Genomic DNA, 12,791 nt, shown 5'->3' on the forward strand with positions numbered 1-12,791 from the left:
CTGCTGAAAGTTAGAACAGTGCAACAAAGAAACCTTTTTACATACAGATCTTGTAAGAGTACTCCTTCCGCTATAGAAGGACCTTCTGCTATCCCCTGCTGGGTAGACAGATGTTAGACAGCAGTTCTTGTGATTCAAATAATTTCTAAAATTTCTTTAAATTGAAAACTTTTTTTTTTTTTTGGTCAAAAATCCTCTTAGCACTTGTTCTCCCAATTTTCTGTTGGGAAAGGAGGGTAAGGATCCTTCTGTGCCAGTCACCCTGACAGAACATTAATCCTGTTTTGTCCTGGGTTTCTTTAGGTTTACTCCCAGTTTTTACTGGTATTTATGTGTGTGTGTTTTTCAGAATATATCATCCTGTGGTAGTAATAAAAAAATCTTGTACATGATTGAAGGTTTGGTGACAAGTAGATTAAAGCTTCTACCTTCTAGTTACCTATTTTTAGATGGCCAGAGAATTGGAAGAGACACACCATCTTGCTGAAGAACAGGAATTTTCACATTTAAAACAAATAAATGAATAATCATTTACATGCCAGTGCTTAATCCTGATGTCGGCAATCAAATGCTGTTTAAAAGATGCCACAGAAGACAGAAGTAAAATTAAGCTAATCACAAACTGACATATATATTTGTCCTACATGACCTACATTTTGGCCCTAATTGTGGATGTGGAATCTGCTTTACCATCTAAGCTCTAGCTATTTGACAGGTGTATTCTGATAGAGCATTTAATAGTTTGCTTCCGCTAAAGTGTCGTAGAGAGATTTTGTTTTTCAGGACCACTATATGTGTGAAGCTGCCTGTTCTCCTGATAATGCTTACTAATACCCTAAAGAAAATATTACATCCGTTTAATATTATTGCTGTTATTCATTTTTCTGGTATTCAAAGACTTTGGGGAGGGATGGTGCCTTATGCTTGAAACCTTGGATAATGAACAGCGTGATATGAGGTTCTATATGGAATGAGTACACTTAGATAAGAAGTATGTGAAAATATTTGATAAAAGCAATGTTGTGGAGCTGTATTTCAGCATTTCATTGTATATTACATTAACATTTACCTAAAAGTAGTTGGTACACTAATACATTTGCAATAATATAACATTAATAATTTCCCTTCTATGCTTATATTAATGCTTCATTGTCTGGTATGAAATCCTTAAGTTTATTTATGTATTATTAGCTGAGGATAGTTTTAACTTACAGGAAGATATATGATACATTTCTGATTTTTTTTCTTTTTTTTTTTTTTTTGACAGGGTCCAAAAGAATCAGTGACAGTGAAGTCTCTGATTATGACTGTGATGATGGAATTGGTGTTGTTTCAGGTATTACTGTCTAAATTTACTCTTCTACATTCAGTAGAAATCTTTCTTATTTATAATTTATCATCATGAATTTTATAAAGTTTTTGTGGTGAAAAATAAATGGAACCTAAGTGTGTATTTTTCCAACAGACACAAAATAAGTCTTATGGGTAATGCATATTTAACCACAAAAATTACCAGGAGAGGAAAAAATCAATGTGTGCATTTCCTTCTTGCTTTTATAAAATTATAAAAATAGCACACAAGTGTTTTTTATTAAATGAGAAGAAGTGTTTATTTGATTTATTTTTTTTTTTTTTGAAAGACATTTGAGTTTGGTATATCCTTTAAAACTTCATGGTGGAATAACACTGCCAAAGGTCTGAAACCTGAACATTTAAGGTGGGACAGAAGATACCTTAACAGATAATCTGTTTTACTAAGAAGTATTGGAATTGAGAGTTTAATGAGTATTTGAGATAAAAGTTGTCATGTGAAAGAGTATTTCTTCCCCACTTCTAAGAGAAAAGATAATGCTGTAATCATAGCTGAAAACAATAAGATCAGAGCATCATGTGCTTTTGCTGACTACAACAGGGAATATATTTAGGATGCAACCATGCCACCTTTAAACCAGTACTGATGGCTACTAATACTAGCACAGAGTAGGCAGCGTAGCTGAGTGTGTACTCTGTTACGCTACTGCTCTACTGAGATTTTGGACCCACTCAGAATAGTCTGTGTCAGGAAGTTTCTGGTTCCTTTGGGTCAGATGTAGCTAAAGTGTACATATACAGTGATTTGTGTACCTTACTCAGCAAAGGTGGAGCAGTATATGCCTATGCAGCAACTGTAAGATGGTGATCAGTGGGTCGGCCAATACGTGTTCCTGCCATGCAGCCACCTGTCAGCCTATACACAGCTTTTACACTGGGTACAATACATGCTGCTGGCAGGCTAAGGAAAGGTGTATAGGAAACAGGAGTCAGAGGAATACAGCTGGGCCTGGGGATAGAGGGAAAAAAAGAGATAAAATAGGCAATCTTGGATATTGCAAGATGGGGTGCAGCCAAGCATTGATAAATCCAAATGTTTAGTGAGCTGCCTGATTACTTGCATTTGCACAGTTCTGTCTTAAAAACTGTTAACAGTCTGAGCTTGGATGCATATCTGTGTTGTCTACGTAGTCATCACTGTATTCCCCATAGTTGTCACTGTATTCCCAGATACTTCATGGTTATCTCTTAGGCTCCGCTTAATTTTTGACCCTGCTATGTTGCTATTCCCTTGCCATAGGTCTTGTGCTTGCTGGAAAATGGGATAATGGATTTATTTTTTTTTTTTATTAAACAGCATGTGAATTTTATCAAGAAGACCTTTTTTTAACTAACATAATATTATACAGACTTAGTGGTACAAACAGGGCAAGTCATATTGTTAGCATGTTTATTGGCTGTGATTCATTGCTGGTTTCTTACTAGAATATCTAGAAAGCAGACATTTTTAAGCACAAGTTGTCCTTGTTTGTGTTGGAACAATCTAACCTTGCAGATATTCCACAGTAAAACTTATTCTATCCCAAAGGAATATTTTTAATCTTTTCTGCATAAACATTCAGATCTTTGTTAACCTCTGCTCAAAGGTTTTGCTCTGCTCTAAGGTTCCAACAATTTTACCAGAGATGGAATGAATACTGTGGATGGCAGACCACTAAATTTTCTGTCTTCCTTAAATCACGTATCTTCAAACAGTAATAGGCTCAGTTTTCCGATTATTAACTTAATTAGAAATATTTAAGAAAACTTAGGTCATTTTTATGTTCTCACTCTCCTGTTTGGTTTACTACAGTCAGAAGATAGGAAGGATATGTAGCCAGAGTGGTGTGAAGTACTAGAACCAGAGAGGCAGTGATCCTCAGAGGTCCGTTGTTCCTACTTACTATACTTTCAGTCTTAGGTTGGTTAGCTTTCTGTATGTGCTTAGTAATCACTAAGGCTTTCAGATTGTCTGTCTTTGCAAAAGGAAGGACTTTCATATCCCTGTTGGTCAGTTAAATCAGAAATGTATCAGCCTAACTTTGGAGTATAATAATAAGGGGAGGAAAAAAGGGGGTTTGATGGATATATGTCTAGAGAGCCCAGTATGGCACCATTTTGAAACTGAAATCTTGGTATTGTCCTGGAAAAAAGTACTGAGTTTTGCAGAAGTTTTACCAGGTGCTTGAACACCAGTGGGATTTTTGTGAAACACCTGGATTTACAATTTCATGATTTCATAAACTACTCTTTTGACACCTTGTAAAATTATAGTCTTTGCCGTTCAGTGAATGAATCTACTTCCCTTACCTGAGTTTTTGATGTACCTTTAGTTTCTTTAGGATCTTTTAGCTTTTGGATTTCTTCTGACAATTCTACACCTTAGTTGCATTTTAATTCAGACTGGCTGTGTTGGTAGGAAAGTTTGATGATCTCTTGGTGTTGAAATATTTATTTTTTGCCTTTCTTTTTTTGTGCTCCTCTCACTATGTTTGCAAGTCTTTTGATTTATCCTTGTCTTGTCTTATCGTCCACATCCTTCTCTTATTTAAGGTTCTTCTATTCATTTGCAGACTCATCACAATCTTGGTTTAAATATATGCTTTCTTTGCATGAAGTCATTTGTCTCTCTTTGTTTTCTTTCTTACTTACTTACCCCAGTTCTTTCATTTTGTATTTTCAGGTTTTATTTAACATGACACTTCACTTTACTCTTTTTCCTTTTGCCATATAAATACCGTATCACATCAAGTATGTTTGCTGACATCTGTCAGGTACATTTAGTGATGCTTTCCATAGAATTAATGCTTATTCAAAATATTGGACCTACAAACTAAACTCCAGAAACCTTTAAGAAGAGCAAGAATTCTCTTTTAGGTCCTCTTTACTTTACTTTTATTCGGAACAATAGACTAGATGACCTTTAAAGGTTCCTTCCAACCCAAACTATTCTATGATTCTATGGTTCTGGGATTCTATGATTCTATGAAATCCATGGACCTTCCTTGATCTCATGGTGTATTTATTTATAGTTCATTGAAAGATATATGCTGTCTGGCTTGGCCATGTTCCTGATCAAAGCTGTGATTTTTCTCTTTATCCACACACCTTTTTGTATAGTTTCTCTGGTATTAATCCCATAAGGTCAATTGATTTCATCTTTGGACAAGCTGGTGATAGGTAGAAATCCAACAACGGAAGATCTTTTTTAATGTACATCTATAAGCAAGATGGTGTTAGACCATATTTGCTGAAACAGAGCAATCTTTATAAGCCACAATTACTTGCATCATCATCTATTTTTAATATATCTGCAGTTGCTCGTTCTCACTGTTGTGGTACTTTTGATGCACAAATTTAATTTCCTGATGATAAAATGCTTAAATTATGTCTATTTCCCATACTATTATTTTCTTTAATTTTTACAAAAGGTTCAAACATCTCTTGGAAAATTTATTCATAAAAGCTATCACTTCTAGTGGCTTGGATCTTACTTATCCTGCTTAGACAAACTCAGTAAACTTCAGTCTTATAAATTCTGTCAACAGGAAAGGCTTTTAGGAAAATAATGATAAATCAATTGAAAATTTTCAATGTCTTTTTTTCTGGTTCTATGTGTATTCTATGCATCTACTGTCAGAAAGGGTTATAACATATAATGTATTAAATAACTATGCAAAAGTGCTTTTTGACAAGATTTTAAAATTGCTCTCTTCATATACAATATACATTAATTTCATCTTGTGATCAAAAACACTAGAACAGAATCTCTAGTGTATCTCAACTCTGCTGGATTTAATATTAGCACAGGATGGCAGAAGAAGAGGCACTAGCAGTTCTTGTTTTGTCTTTTAGATTGCTTGTACTTTGCTTTCAAACCATTTAAAGCATTCATTTTTCTGTCCTGAACAATAAACTTTGGCCCTCATAAAGTTGTCTGTCATCAGCAATATTGTGTGGGAGCACATTAGCATCTTCACATGCTCCTTAGAATACTCTTACGTGCTTACTGAAAAAGGAATATGGTATTTTTATATTGATTTTAGAAAAACTCCAGAGCACTTTACAAAACACCGTTTAAACTATTGTAATACTAAATACAATTCAATGAAAAGCAGAGTGGGTTTTTTATTTTCTGTCCATTGACCAAAGTTGAACAGGCATTACAGTAATCGAAGTTCAATGAATATGGACAATAATTTCTAAATAGTTTTCTTCCCAGGTATGTCCTCGTAGTGTATGTTGAACCTGCTGTAACCTACTGAGTACAAGTAAACTACTGAGTCTGACTGTATGAACAAAGAGATATGTATTGTCAAGACCATTTAATCATAAAAAGTCTCACCTATCATTGTTGTAAGGCTTAAATATTAAGTGAGATGTTAATGTTTAAAATTCAGTTCTACAGCAATATCTCATCTGCACTACATCATTTTCTGAAACACTTGTAATCTGAGATGTGTTTCAGCAGATGATTCCTAGAAGAATGTAAGGCAGTGAATTCTGCATAAACTGCACTGCAAGTCTCTGTAGAGAAGAGCTTTTCCAAGTAAAAGAATGCAGTCTGCAGCCTTGAGAAGAAAAACATTTAGAGTGATAAATTTCTCTCATTGTGCAAAAGGTAGCAAGATGTTTCAGAGGCAAATAGGAATACAAATAAGATATTTATTCAGAGGATAGTTAAAGCCAAGTAGATTAGAAAAACTATAACAACCAGTAAAGAAATTCTTATTGAACTTACAAAAATGATTCTGTGTTTGAAGAAGAATGAAAAGCAATTATTCATTTTTGCTTCACTTCTCAAAACACCTGAGGAGTCCTTTGTTCAAAAGAATTCTTTCACTGTCATGTTGCAGCCTTCCCTGCAGAGGAAACAAAAGTCTTTCTGTCTGCTTACTGATAATGTGAACTGAATTTTTATACCTGGATCTTGTCGATGATTGATGCTCAAAGCAGATACAGAACACACAAATACTTTGGTTACAGCGTGAAATCAACTGCCTATTGAAAGATATCTTACAGCATTAGTACATAGAGTGGATGACTTCTACCCCTACTAAAATAAAAGATTTCATGGTAGATCACCAGCTAGCCCTAAATGGGAGTCTGTAGTGCCCCAAAAGCCCAGTGACTAGAGACATAAACACTGACAAGCTTTTTCTTTTATTAGATGTTGATACCCATTCCCCTGCTCTAAAATCTGTTCTTTGTGGATTCTTCCTAGAGTAAAAAATAGCTTACTGCCTATGCATCTCAAAAATTCCCCCCAAAATTGGAAGTGAAATGCAAGCAATGTTAAAACAGTCCTTATGCTGACTCCTTAGGTGAAGAGGTCTTTAACCATTTTCCTTGCTTTTAAACAAACAAGATGTATATTATTTAAAAATTAATACTTACAGTTCTTAACACAGGAATTTTTATTATCATTCTTTAAGCTTTTCCTTGTATTTTTAGTTCCATTTTTAACATACCAAAGGCAGAGCTTAGTAATACTTCTGCTATTTTCAAAAAAATGTCTTTAGTATCATTTCCTCAGCTGACAAAACTTCTTTCTTTTCAAACATCCAAATTCTCTCAATTAATACATTTTTAAAAACTAGTTTTATATTTGTAAATATAAGCTGTATCACTCCACTTTGAAATTAAAGATGTAACTAAATTCAAGTTTTATTTTCAGATTATAAGTGATTATAAGTAGCATTCTCTTCTTTGAGTAAAGTTAAGCAAATGTGAACTCAGCATGTTAGTTCATGTTCTACCGCAGTCCTGATATCTACAGAGTGACAAAAGCATCTAATAAATAATGGAAGGCTGCAAGGAAGTTGCATTCCAATCAGAGACTCTCTTAATGGATGCTTCTCACATAAGGGAAACCCTAGTTGGGATGAGTTACAAATGTGATGATGAGCACTTCTAGGAAGGAAATGCTCTGTGTAAGGACTGATAAATTCCAATCAACAGTGTCGAGAGGAAACTAATTTGGGGGATGTACTGGACAGCAGAAAATATACATGGATGAGTACTTAAGAATAAATGTTATCTGTATAGTAACCGTGATTTTTTTTCAAGCTCTATATGTCATACTGGGTATAAGGACAGCACTGAAAACTCAGCAATCTCTGATTTATTACTGTGGGGGAATGCCTTTCATATGCATTAATGATCAAAAGAATTGTCTAAAGTCTAATGGACCCATACATACCATTAGTGCAGTAGAGCTAAAAACACCTCTTGAGGAACTGAGTTACTATCCAGCAAGTAACCAGTTGTTCCTACCATAATGTTTTCTGGTTCCTTCACTATATATTCATTCTTCCCATATTTGTAGAATAATGTTTTGATGCAAAAAAACTCCATGCATAATGTATCTTCAACTTACACAGTATTCAGATATTAATAATTCAATTTATCTGATTAGTTACTGTCAGCACTTTTTCAGAGGACATCCAGATTCTGTGTTTAGATGTTCAAATCACCATAGAAGCTGGGCACATTTGTATAAAAGAACTGAACAATCTCCAAAGTGCCCATGTGTGAAATATTAGTATGTTAAACATTTCTGGCAATTTGATTATATAATTGTTTTTAATTAGTGCTTGTTCTGAGCCCAACCACAGTGAGTGTTAAAAATTAAATATCTGATAAAAAGAAAACTTGACACCTCAATCAAGCACAGATGTTAAAGTGGAGAAAATGTCACTTAGCATCAGTGTCTGAAACAAGTCAATTATTTTGCCTATGATGAGCACAATTCTAATACTGCTTTTCTAGGACAATTTTCATACAAAGAGTTTCTCTCATTTCAATCAAGCAGCAAGACATCTAAAAAGCTTCATTAGTACTTTTCAGTTGGGTTTTTTAGGGTTATTTTGGTGCTGTTGGTGTGAACCTCATATTTGGAGGTTTGTGATTTTCTGTAATTTTGTGCCTGAAATCTGCAGAATTTGATAAAAATTCATTACTATCAGTGTTTACTGAACATGTACCCTGCATAGCATAATATTAGCACAGTACAGCCACACTGTGTGGATGAACACTTTAAGTCAAATTTATTCATATTCTCTCTTAAAACAGATAAAATTAAAACTTCAGCTCAGAGGATGCTATATTTAGTATGCCTTGTAAAATCCCTCATTTGATGAGGGTGTATCATAGTTTTTAATGAAACCTTCCCATGAAAAGAAGGTGATGGTGGTGTTGCAGATATCTTTGTCATTTTAAGTGTCCGCAGCTCACAGTTGTTTATCACTGATTCTCTCTATAGTGATTATGAGGTTCTGTGTGCTCTGTACATTGATTTAAGAGGCTTGCCATAGTTATAGAGCCTTTGATTCTGTGGTAGTGACTTTATATTTATAGCTGCAAGCAGATTCCAATGTTTATCCTATTTTTACTACTGCTATAAATAAATATCTGCTTTGCTCAATAGCAGCTCCTTGGTCAAATTGCAGTTATGATCTGTTTTTACTGTCTATCATTTCTTTCTGCAAGAAAATATTTTTAATTTCTTTCTCTAACCTTGTTTCCAGAACATGGAATATTTTTGAAATAGGAAGTTAAATCATACCTTTTTCAATCGAGACTGTCACCATAATTTTTGGAATGCCACCTGTGTTGAGAAAGACATGAATGTTTCAACTCCTGGGCGAGCAAAACCAGTCACATTCTAGAGAGAATTTAGGTTCTCAAGTTAGGAGTACCAAAGTTACCACTTCATATCCCGTTGCCAGTCAATCATCAATAGCAGCTTTAAAGTCTGTTTGGGGTTTAGAAGAACTCTAGCATTGATTGCTAAACATATTTATTACAGTGTTGGCCACTTCTGGGGTGTATGGGTTGGTGCTAGGCATGTTAAGCCTCCCATGTAAGCTTTGTGTTACTATCATCTTCCTGAAGCTTTGTAACTAAGGAGCTGGCACATTGCGCTCTCTGCGTCTCTTGTGGCTGCAGGATAATCACAGATTGCTTGTCTTTCCTCTGAAGCTCAGGTGTCAATGAAAGCCACAAATTCCTTTTTATTTTACTAGTTCTCACTTCTAGGAATTTTTTAGACAGAGAAGGTTTTTGTTTGTGTTTTGTTAATTGAATTCCTTGCCCTTCATTATGTTCATTCAGGTAGAATACCTTAAAAAATACAATCTGTAAAAATAACTGATAAGCTATTTTCCCAGATTTTTCAATTTTTTAATGAAAATATTAAACATTGTCAAAATAAGTTGTTCACTGTGAAATTAGAAAAGATGTGGTGTGCATTGTAAGGATGCTGTTTGCAATTAATCACTTATCGTCATAGTTAAACCAAGCCTTTTTAAATTATCCCAGTTTCAGTTGGGCTCCTCTGTAGAAAATATGGATTTGGGCTATTGTTTTATTTTAGTATATGGTATCATATCATAGCATAATAACTGCTGGTTCGTTCAGTACATTTCTTACTCTGTACACAGTGCCTTTGAATCAGTTCAGTGAAACACATAGCTTGTTGCCTTAGTGATATATATATATACCATAAATTAAAATCAGTAAAATATAAAAAATAACACTTAAGAATAGAGAAAATAACTTTTAGTCTATCCAAAACAAGTCTGCAGAGTTCTCACTTGTGGTCTTAGCTCACAGAATTGCTTATAGCTCTTTTGCTCTCTGAGGTAGCAGATAGTGGCCTACAAAGCTTCTTGCAGGTCTCTTGTATTCCCTTGGTTGCCTGTTTCTTACCTGTAGAATTCTTCTTTTGGTATCATCTTGACCAGGGTCTTCAAAGAACCTGCAAAATGATCCTCTTCTTTTTTCTGCCTCTCTGTGCTCTACAGTCCATTGCATGTTCTTCCAGCTTCCAGGCAAATTAAAATAAGTATCTTGTATGTCCTTTCCCTGCGTTCTCTAGAAATGCTGGTTTTACCAATCAGAACTAGTTCTCTGTGCATTATTTTTTGTATTGAGGACAATATTTTGGCAAATATCTCATTGATTTGTTTAATTAAGCAATTTGTTAATGCTTTGTTACATTTTTTATTTTGTATTATTGAGCTTTCAGCTGTTACTTTAGCTCTTTCTTTTTTCGTTAAAGAATTGCAGAATTGCGGAATCTATTGATTTCCAGACTGACTTGCAAAAACAATATTCAGACATCATCTATACTTTACTGGTTAGTGAACAACACCCTGTTCCAAACATAGATAAAATTCCCCCGTCTTACCTTTGATGATTTCACCCAGAACTGTGCTGTTGCACTGATCCTTACATGCTTTATCAGTGAGTATGCTAAGAAGTGTACTTCATACATGGGATAAAAGTCTGTAGTTCATTACTGACTCTCAGTTAAGACTTCACGTAACATGACTTGATTGCTTTGAAGTGAGGAGAGAGTATCTGATCCTCAACGTCATTATATCAATGTAATGCAATGATGATGTACTATTTTTCCCCTTTACGTACACACATACACAGACACACACAAAGCAGCTTACACCTAAACAGAGGAGGAAGAAGTTATTTATGAGTTAGAGTGGTTCATATATATCCTTGGTCCTAAGGCCATACAATGAATACAAATACTCAGTTGGAAGTATCAAACATTCTTGGAACCATGAAATGGACTGAATTAATAAGGTTTTGCTCAGGTGCTTACCGAATATTTTCCAGGAAGAAAACTAAGAACAATCTAGAGTAGACGACCAGATATTCTAGGAGTCTCAGAAGATTCTCATGGGAAAAGAATTACAGTTTTATGAGCCAGAATTTTTCCAGTGCCAAGTGGATCTGCCTAAATATTCTTTACTTGGTTACTGCCTTCAGAACAAAAGTCAGTTATATCAGTTGTCATAGCCACCAGGAGCTGTGTGAAGACCTATATCTGCAAAACATTATAATCAGATTAAGATTTGCCACTCTTCCATTTCTTATCATTGTATATTTATTTGATACTCACAAAATATGTGGAAACTTCTTTGAAATTGCTGTATATCTGGCATCTTTTTTTTCACAGGGAGTATCATACTCTGGGACAGTGAATTCAGCCTTTTCCAATAAACGGAGACAGTCCCTTTAATACATCTAGCTTTTTAAAAAGATTTTTCTTAAAAGTCTGTGTATAATGTCCATGTGGTAGGCTTTCAAGCTATTGTAACTGGGTAGGTTTTTCTTAGACCATTTATGCCTTTTATTATCCTAACTCAAGATGAGATCAAGGATGTAAGCAAGTTCTGTGTAGCCTTAACTTGTATATTTGTGACAGAATCATACTGTTTAAGTTCAGAACCATGAGTGAAATTTGATGTCATTGAGTCATTGTTACTTTAATTGTTTCTGAAATGCAAATATTTCTTGAACCCAAACTCTGTATTTAACCCCATAGTAGTTTCCTATCCCAAATTTTTAAACTGAACTTTGGATTAGTTTTTAATTGTGGACATTTCTGTTTGAAGTCTATTATACACAATCATTACAATAAAATTTTAATTAAAAATGCAATAATCAATTTTGTGTATTATTCTAAGGAAAAAAGTCAGTTTTATTAGTTTTATTATTAATGCATCATATTGACCACAAATAAATGGTAAATCTGGATATTTTGGTTATTATAAATTCCCAGTTTGGTGCATGGCAATTTACTTCTATACTTTTAAAGTATAACTATAGGAACTATAACTTTACTTAAATTAAGCAGAACAGCAGGAAAAAAAATACGTATGTATGTTTTACTACAAAAACCAAGAAGAAGATATGATAACATTCTTGGTCAAATTTCATCTTTTATCATGCTTCTGATACAGATGTAGTAGGAAATTAAAAAGTGCAATTTCAGATTCATTGAATATTTCCATTTCTTTTTAGATTATCGACATAATGGGAGAGATCTTCAAAGTTCAACGCTATCAGTGCCAGAACAAGTTATGTCATCTAATCATTGCTCTCGATCAGGGTCCCCTCACCGTGGAGATAGTATAGGACGGACTAGATCGTGGTCTCCCAGTGTCCCTCCTCCACAAAGGTAAACTGCTATTTAACTGTGCAGGTATATAAATTTAAGTGATGTTGATCCTGTAACAATACTGGAAAAAATCTCCACACTTTCAAAATGGCAATGAATTAGTTAGACCTTATGAAATCATGTAAAGCCAATAATGTTTTTTCTTATATTATACTGATGTTCAAAAATTCACCTAATTTTGTCTTATATTTCATCAAAAATCAGTAGATTCCAATGTAAGGACAGAAAAATATTTAACCAGATTTTGTTTTCAAGAGCTATTTAGAAGGTACCATGTTTTATGACATGTGGTGCTTTGACGTTTTCTTAGTGTTCATTTGTCAATGGCTGTTTTCAACCTTTTTGTCTGTGTAGAATTAAGGTTCTGGGAGAGCCGTACTTCCTGGCCATAGTAGTTTTCTTTCTACTGTTTTTTTTTTCAAACTTTTAACGCATCAAAAATAAATTGGCACGC

The 12,791-nt window shown here is 34.3% G+C and overlaps 1 protein-coding gene across 1 annotated transcript in view; it reads left to right on the forward strand.

Moving 5' to 3' along the window:
* LOC104169657 (regulating synaptic membrane exocytosis protein 2) overlaps positions 1–12,791 on the forward strand; it is a gene marked incomplete at its 3' end in the record, with an annotated part of 130,956 nt that overhangs the window by 43,074 nt on the left and 75,091 nt on the right. Inside the window, exons 11-12 of the mRNA XM_009710635.1 lie at positions 1,268–1,336; positions 12,181–12,337. Of these exons, the coding sequence (XP_009708937.1) occupies positions 1,268–1,336; positions 12,181–12,337 (226 nt within the window). The remainder of the gene's footprint in view (positions 1–1,267; positions 1,337–12,180; positions 12,338–12,791) is intronic.

This window comes from Cariama cristata, unplaced genomic scaffold (genome assembly GCF_000690535.1).
Source record: "Cariama cristata isolate BGI_N322 unplaced genomic scaffold, ASM69053v1 scaffold3982, whole genome shotgun sequence".
In the NCBI taxonomy this organism is placed as follows: Eukaryota; Metazoa; Chordata; class Aves; order Cariamiformes; family Cariamidae; genus Cariama; species Cariama cristata.